This window comes from Mirounga leonina, unplaced genomic scaffold, assembly GCF_011800145.1.
Source record: "Mirounga leonina isolate KUSES-001 unplaced genomic scaffold, KU_Mleo_1.0 Mir_104, whole genome shotgun sequence".
Taxonomy (NCBI): domain Eukaryota; kingdom Metazoa; phylum Chordata; class Mammalia; order Carnivora; family Phocidae; genus Mirounga; species Mirounga leonina.
In genome coordinates, this window is record NW_023270231.1 from 10,871,488 (window position 1) to 10,880,076 (window position 8,589).

Below are 8,589 nucleotides of genomic sequence, written 5' to 3' on the forward strand. Positions count from 1 at the left end.
GGTCCTGATTCAAATCGAAAGAAACTGTTGTAAAAGAATTATTTGCTATTAAAATCCCTTCCAAGTACCTGAAGCTATTTTATTCATGCACTCTAATCAATACTCACGGAACAGGTTATAACGTCGTTTAAACGAGTCAGTTCCTGGCTGGCATCGTCATTGCCGGCATGTTCATGCGTTCCCGTTGTTTTTTAAACTGCATTTTACACCAGGGGAAATTGCACACAGTAAATGTCAAGGATTCACTAGGGGCATTACAGTTTCCGAGGCATGAAGCTAATACATATTTGTCTCATTACTGTCAGCCGATCAACTTTATTTCATGGATGGCAAGGGCTCGGAGCTCATAGGAGATGTAGTTACAAACGACCTTTGGGAGGTTGTAGGGACCACAACTTCCAAAATTCACACTAGTGTCATGTCATTAATAAGAAACCAGGGAAATGGCATTCATGGACTTTTTGATACTTGATTTCCTCATAGAAACAGGTGTGTGTTGGGGGGTGTCACATTTTTTAGCTCTGATTCATCAAACCTTAAATTGAAGACAACATAGAGCGTTTGAGTGGGCAGCTTAACCCACTCCTGTGGTTTCCATATTGCCCAGTAATTTTCCTGAGGTAAACATGTTTTGCAGGATCATCAGGCTGTTAATAGTCTTTTGCTTGAATAGTTCCAAAGACAGAGGGAAAAGAAAATCCTGATTTCTTGGTGAGGGCAACTATGCAGTATGGAAATCAGATTTTTTTTATGTGTCCAATCTACATGGGTTTATTCTTCATATTTTTAATCAGATTTCATGATTTTTTGGCATAGATTATGTTATGTTCTTTTTTTTTTTTTTTGTCTCAGTTCAAGTTTAATAGAAACAACAAAAGACAATCAGTGATGCCCTACTACTGTACATAAGAGTTGGCCTGCCCCATAACAGCTCAAGCCATTCTGTCCAGAGGAAGAAAGGCTGGCCTCCCCAAACCCTGCAGGAAAGGACTGTCCTGTCCCCATACCACATCTGTACAGAGTCTAAAGTCTTATGTTCTAAGCATGACAATAGTACAAAAGAGATTTTATCTTCATGGCCACCCACTACAGCCCAGCCCTAAAATAACACAGCGCTCACTTCTGCTTAGAGAAATATTCTTTGCTCTTCTGGACATCAGTCTTGATGGTATCACTGCCAGGCTTCCAGCCAGCTGGGCACACTTTCCCATGCTTGTCAGTAAACTGGAAGGCCTGAACCAGTCGCAGAGTCTCATCCACAGAGCGGCCGACGGGAAGGTCGTTTACCGTGATCTGCCTAAGGATACATTTATCATCAATGATAAAGAGGCCCCTGAACGAGATGCCTTCATCAGCCTTTAAGACTCCATAGTCCTGAGCAGTGGTACACTTGGGGTCTGATACCAAGGGAATGTTCATGGGTCCCAGTCCTCCTTGGTTCTTGGGTGTGTTGATCCATGCCAGGTGACAGAAATGAGAATCCACAGAAGCACCAATCACTTGACAGTTGAGTTTCTTAAATTCTTCTGCCCTGTCACTGAAAGTAATGATCTCCATGGGGCACACAAAGGTGAAGTCAAGAGGGTAAAAGAAGAACACAATGTATTTTCCTTTGTAGTCAGATAGGCTGAGGTCTTTGAACTGGCCATCTGGCATAACAGCCATGGCTTTGAAGTTGGGGGCAGGATGCCCAATTTTGGCATTTCCTGAAGACATCTTGCTATCAGCAGCTCTGAGAACAAAAACGCCAAAGACAAGGCAGGAAGAAGACGTCTAGATTATGTTATATTCTTAATGTATTTTCATTTTATTTGAAACTACAATTTTCAAAGTCTCCCCCCCCCCAAGGTATGTAGTGGTGAAAAACATCTATAGGTAACTTTTTAAAAATTGTGCTAGAATATATTCATAATCATAGGGTATAATATGTCATAAACCTTCGATAAATAATCATTACTGAGGAAAATAATGTGAGGGATATCTTCAACTACTTCTGTTTAGTTCTATCCTATCTAAATACAGTACTAAGAGACTTTCTCTCTATTCTATGCCCTCTTCTTTGGCCATGGCTCTACCACCTATGCTGGGGAGATTCTAGGCAGGGATATTTGTGGCATTTGCCAGTGTTCATGATGTCTACTCTACCATGACTGAAAACAAGAATCTTGCAAGAGTCCTGAAAATTGTGCCATCATAAGATAAGCAGAAGAGCTAACAAATCTGACAGGGTTACTGCTCAAGAAAATCCCGTGGCAAAAGGCAGGCAACTGTAGGGAAGAATGCTCCCACAGGATACACAAAGGGAAGGACAAGTAGTTTGACCCTAAGCACAGGCAGAATGACAATGGTCCTTGAATGGTAAAGGACTCACTCTGGGCATTGGATAGGTTTCTTTGTATCTTCCTGTTTGTGACACTGAAGAGTTCCCTTTGAGGCAGGAGCTGGGCAGTCTCTCAAAGCTAGCTCCACTATTGTCTTTCCAAGGTAAGTGGCTGCAGTGCCCTCCCATCTCATGCCCCCTCAGTCTTCCACGGTCACAACCATTTAGTCTCTTGTCAGTTATTGTTTATAGTAAGTTTTTGCCTTGTTCTTTCAGAATAAGACCCCAGCTACCCTTATCCGGCCTCCTAAATAATATCTAAGTTCTTGCACATTAAAATATTCAGTCTTTCACAGGTGTTCTCCCTGATACGGACTTAAAGGGCTTACTTTTCGAAGCCAAAACCTTATTATTGGCCCATCTCTGTCTTTGATTTCCTCTTATGTCATTCCTATTCTTCCCTGAGGCAAAAGATGATCATGACCACATAGGAAAAAAGTTCATATAAAGGAAAGAGGGAAATCAAAAATCACATCATTTGGTATTCCAAAATAATACCTTGCTCCCAGTAAAAAGCTGGTAATTGAAATCTTTCATATATTTTAAATATAAATTTTGGCACACTGCCAGAGAAAAATGAACTTAAATCTTACATAACTAGATATCAGAATAACAGTGAAGAGCTCCCTTACCTCAACCAGAACTTAGCTTACTATTGATAGAAAAGGGAGATCTCTTTTCTCCAGGACTCAGAACCACCATCACTAATCAATGTCAATAGTACTTCTTCTGAGCCAGGACTCAACCTCAGACTCTTTGTCAGCACATTAGCCACTATAATACCTCTTGAATTATAATACTGGATATGAAACTATTTGGCAAATCTAAACTAACATATGTAAATATAGTTTTCTTATAGTAAGAAATTTGTCCTCTCTTACTGTTCTTAAGAAAGCATTTCATTTTGTGTGCTATTTTGTGATCCACATCAAAAATCTACAGTGGTAAAAAAAATGTATATATTCAGATACCTAAGTCTGGATTTCCAAATGGAAGAAATAAACATCCAGTGATCTTGATAGATATTCACAGTGAGATAAATGATGGGGTTTTTTAATGTAACTTCGTTTTTCCTCAGAATTCTAATACTTGGAGTTATTACCATATGTTCTTTTTGGGCAGGTCAAAATCTTATTGAAGACATGCCTATCTATGAATCAGTAAATTTAATGCTTGCTAATTAACAGTTTTAGCCCGAGAACCAGTGATTGGTGTTAGGATTACAGTATTTAATGGTTTTCAGATAGCTGTTGGTTAAATCCATTGTTCTTCAAAAAGTTGTAACTACTTGTGAACCCAACATTATATCCACACCTTTGGCAATATGTATAAGAAGTTAAACATGTGAAAGCCAATAAAAGCATTGAAGGTATTATATGTTATGATTCAATGTGCTTTCGCCACTCCAAAATAGAGGCCCCATTTTAGTTTATCTCAAATTGGTTTCTTTGAGTTTATTCCTGTGACTAGTAATTAAGTTATATACAACCCAAGAAAAGCTGTATCCATGTAATCTCTCAATTAATGAATGTAAAAGTGGCAAAAACAATGATGATTGGATGTTCACATTTTCCAGAAGTTCAATACGTATGATGTCCAACCAAATAAAAAAACTATAGTGTGCATAAGTTAAAAAAACTCAGAAATGTGCCTGCATAATGCCAAGAATGTGACTTAAAGTTTCAATTGAATAACATTATTTAGATTTTTTAATTTCAATTTATTTATTTTTTATTATGTTAGTCACCATGCAGTACATCATAGTTTATGATGTACTGTTCCATGATTCATTGTTTGCATATAACACCCAGTGTTCTATGCAATATGTGCTCTCCTTAATACCCATCACCAGTCTAACCCATCCCCCCATCCCTCTCCCCTCTAAAACCCTCAGTTTGTTTCTCAGAGTCCATGGTCTCTCATGGTTCATCTCCCCTTCTGATTTCCCCCCTTCATTTTTCCCTTCCTTCTCCTAATGTCCTCCATGCTATTCCTTATGTTCCACAAATAAGTGAAACCATATGATAATTGACTTTCTCTGCTTGACTTCTTTCACTTAGCATAATCTCCTCCAGTCCCACCCATGATGATGCAAAAGTTGGGTATTCATCTTTTCTGATGGCTGAGTAATATTCCATTGTATATATGGACCACAGCTTCCTTATCCATTCATCTGTTGAAGGGCATCTCGGCTCTTTCCACAGTTTGGCTATTGCGGACATTGCTGCTATGAATATTGGGGTGCATATGGCCCTTCTTTTCACTACATCTGTGTCTTTGGGGTAAATACCCAGGAGTGCAATTGCTGGGTCATTAGGGTAGCTCTATTTTTAATTTTTTGAGGCACCTCCACACTGTTTTCCAAAGTAGCTATACCAACTTGCATTCCCACCAACAGTGTAAAAGGGTTCCCCTTTCTCCACAACCTCTCCAACATTTGTTGTTTCTCGCCTTGTCAAGGTGGTATCTCATTGTGGTTTTGATTTGAATTTCCCTGATGGCTAATGATGATGAACATTTTTTCATGTGTCTGTTAGCCATTTGTATGTCTTCTTCGGAGAAGTGTCTGTTCATATCTTCTTCCCATTTTTTGACTTATTTGTTTTTTGGGTGTTGAGTTTGAGAAGTTCTTTATAGATCTTGGATACCAGCCCTTTATCTGTAGTGTCATTTGCAAATATCTTCTCCCATTCCATGGGTTGCCTCTTTGTTTTGTTGACTGTTTCCTTTGCTGTATAGAAGCTTTTTATCTTGATGAAGTCCCAAAAGTTCATTTTCACTTTTGTTTCCCTTGCCTTTGGAGATGTGTCTTGAAAGAAGTTGCTGTGGCCGATGTCAAAGAGGTTACTGCCCATGTTCTCTAGGGTTTTGATGGATTCCTGTCTCACATTGAAAGAAACTCTTTCATCCATTTTGAGTTTATCTTTGTGTATGGTATAAGAGAATGGTCGAGTTTCATTCTTCTGAATATAGCTGTCCAATTTTCCCAACACCATTTACTGAAGAGACTTTTTTTCATTGCATATTTTTTCCTGCTTTGTTGAAGATTATTTGAACATAGAGTTGACAGTCCATATCTGGCCTCTCTGTTTTGTTCCATTGGTCTATGTGTCTGTTTTTGTGCCAGTACCATGCTGTCTTGCTGATCACGGCTTTGTAATGTAGCTTGAAATCAGGCAACGTGATGCCCCCAGCTTTGTTTTTCTTTTTCAACATTGCCTTGGTGATTCAGGGTCTTTTCTGATTCCATACAGATTTTAGGATTGCTTGTTCCAGCAATTGAAAAATGCCATTGGTATTTTGATCAGGATGGCATTGAAGGTATAGATTGCTCTGGGCAGCATAAACATTTCCGACCCATGAGGATAGAATGTTTTTCCATCTTTTTGTGTCTTCTTCAATTTCTTTCATGAGTATTCTGTAATTCCTAGAGTATAGATCTTTTACCTCTTTGGTTAGGTTTATTCCAAGGTATCTTATGGTTTTTGGTGCTATGGTAAATGGAATCGATTCTCCAATTTCTCTTTCTACAGTTACATTGTTAGTGTATAAGAAAGCAACTGATTTCTGTGCATTGATTTTGTATCCTGCCACATTACTGAATTGCTGTATAGGTTCTAGTAATGTGGGGTTGGAGTCTTTTGGGTTTTCCACATAAAGTATCATGTCATCTGTGAAGAGAGAGGGTTTGACTTCTTCTTTGCCAATTTGAATACATTGTATTTCTTTTTGTTGTCTGATTGATGTTGCTAGGACTTCTAGGACTATATTGAACAATAGTGGCAAGAGTGGACATCCTTGTCGTGTTCCTAATTTTAAGGGAATGTTTCTTAGCTTTTCCCCATTGAGAATGATAGTCACTGTGGGTTTTTCATAGATGAATTTTATAAAATCGAGGAATTTTCCCTCTATCCCTATACTCTGAAGAGTTTTAATCAGGAAAGGATGCTGGTCAAATGCTTTTTCTGCATCAATTGAGAGGACCATATGGTTCTTCTCTTATTATTAACGTGTTCTATCTTATTAGCAAATGTTAAACTACCCTTGCATCCCAGGGATAAATCCCACTTGGTCATGGTGGATGATCCTTTTAATGTACTGCTGGACCCTATTAGCTAGGATTTTGTTGAGAATTTTGGCATCCATATTCATCAGGGATATTGGTCTGAAATTCTCCTTTTTGATGGGGTCTTTGCCTGGTTTGGGGATCAAGGTAATGCTGGCCTTATAGAATGAGTCTGGAAACTTTCCTTCTGTTTCTGTTTTTTGAAACAGCTTCAGGAGAATAGGTATTATTTTTTCTTTGAATATTTTGTAGAATTCCCCAGGGAATCCATCAGGCCCTGGACTCTTGTTTTTTGGGAGGTTTATGATCACTGCTTCAGTCTGTGGTCTATTCTGGAGAAAGTTCCATGTGGGTTCGGGAAGAATGAGTATTCTGTTGTTTTAGGGTGGAATGTTCTGTATATATCTATGAGCTCCATCTGGTCCAGTGTGTCATTCAAAGCTTTTGTTTCTTTGTTGATTTTCTGCTTAGATGATCTGTCTATTGCTGAGAGTTGAGTTTTGAGGTCTCCTACAATTAACGTATTATTATCAATATGTCTCTATTTTGGTTAACAGTTGGCTTATGTAATTGGCTGCTTCCATGTTGAGGGCATAGATATTTACAATTGTTAGATTTTCTTGTTGGATAGACCCTTTAAGAATGATATAGTGTCCTTCTGTGTCTCTAACTACAGTCTTTAGCTTAAAATCTAATTTGTCTGATATGAGAATTGCTACCCCAGCTTTCTTTTGAGGTCCGTTGGCATGAAAGAAGATTCTCCATCCCTTCACTTTCAGTCTGGATGTATCTTTAGGTTCAGATTGATCTCTTGTAGACAGCATATGGATGGATCCTGTCTTTTTATCCAATCTGCAATCCTGTGCCATTTTATGGAAGCATTTAGGCTGTTCACATTGAGAGTGATTATTGAAAGATATGATTTTATTGTCATTGTGTTGCCTGTGAAGTCCTTGTTTCTATAGATTGTCTCTGTAAATTTCTGTTGTATATCATTCTTGGGGTCTTTCTCCTTTTATAGAACCTCCCTTAATATTTCTTGCAGGGCCGGCTTAGTGGTCACATATTCTTTCAGTTTCTGCCGGTCTTGGAAGCTCTGCATCTCTCCATCCATTCTAAATGACAGCCTTGCCAGATAAAGTATTCTTGGCTGCATGTTCATCTCATTTAGTACCCTGAATATGTCTTGCTAACCCTTTCTGGCTTGCCAGGTCACTGTGGACAGTTCTGACGTTATTCTGATGTTCCTCCCTCTGTACATAAGGAATCTCTTCCCCCTAACTGCCCTTAAGGTGGTTTCCTTGGTGAGGCACCTGGATGGCTCAAGTCATTAAGCATCTGCCTTCGGCTCAGGTCATGATCCCAGGGTCCTGGGATCGAGCCCCACATCGGGCATTCTGCTCGGCGGGAAGGCTGCTTCTCCCTCTCCCACTCCCCCTGCTTGTGTTCCTGCTCTATCTCTCTGTCAAATAAATAAATAAAATCTTAAAAAAAAAAAAAAAAGATGGTTTCCTTGGTTCTAAGATTTGCGAGTTTTACTATTACATGCTAGGGTGTTAGTCTGTTCTCCTTGATCTTGGGAGGGGTCCTCTCTGCCTCTAGGACATGAATGTTTGTTTCATTCCCCAGATTAGGGAACTTCTCAGCTACAATTTGCTTAAATATATCTTCTAGTCCTCTCTCTCTCTCCACCCCTCAGGGATCCCAATAATTCTGACATTGGAACATTTCATAGCATCACTTATTTCTCTAATTCTGTTTTCATGGATTTTAAGCTGTGTGTTCCAGGCCTCCTCCTGTTCCTTCTTTCTATCAGTTTGTCTTCTAGATTACTAATTCATTATTCTGCCTCGTTTACCCTACTTGGTTAGAGTATCTAGATTAGATTGGATCTAATGCATTGATAGCATTTTTAAGTTCTGCCAGTTCAGCTTTCATTTCTGCCCTTAGAGACTCTTTGTTGCCATTAATCATTTTCTCCATTCTAGCAATTGTCTTCGTAACTGTTACCCTGTAGTCTATTTCTGACATCTTGCTTATATCTATATGCATTTTTTCTGTGGCAGAAGTCACAGTCTGTGAGTCTTTCCTATTTTGGGGGTTCCTCCTTTTAGTCATTCTGTTGAGGGGTGGTTGAGGGAAT

At 39.0% G+C, this 8,589-nt stretch overlaps 1 protein-coding gene across 1 annotated transcript; it reads right to left on the reverse strand.

Moving 5' to 3' along the window:
• Positions 1 to 1,019: 1,019 nt before the first annotated feature.
• On the reverse strand, positions 1,020 to 1,766 carry LOC118015681 (peroxiredoxin-1-like). Its single transcript, XM_035012438.1, has one exon. It carries the CDS (start codon positions 1,714 to 1,716, stop codon positions 1,117 to 1,119), a length of 600 nt encoding a protein of 199 aa, XP_034868329.1. The 5' UTR covers positions 1,717 to 1,766; the 3' UTR covers positions 1,020 to 1,116.
• Positions 1,767 to 8,589: the final 6,823 nt, after the last annotated feature.

What these genes read in the sequence shown, in the direction of transcription:
- LOC118015681 (XM_035012438.1), bottom strand. Translation starts at nt 1,716, where the DNA reads ATGTCTTCAGGAAATGCCAAAATTGGGCATCCTGCCCCCAACTTCAAA.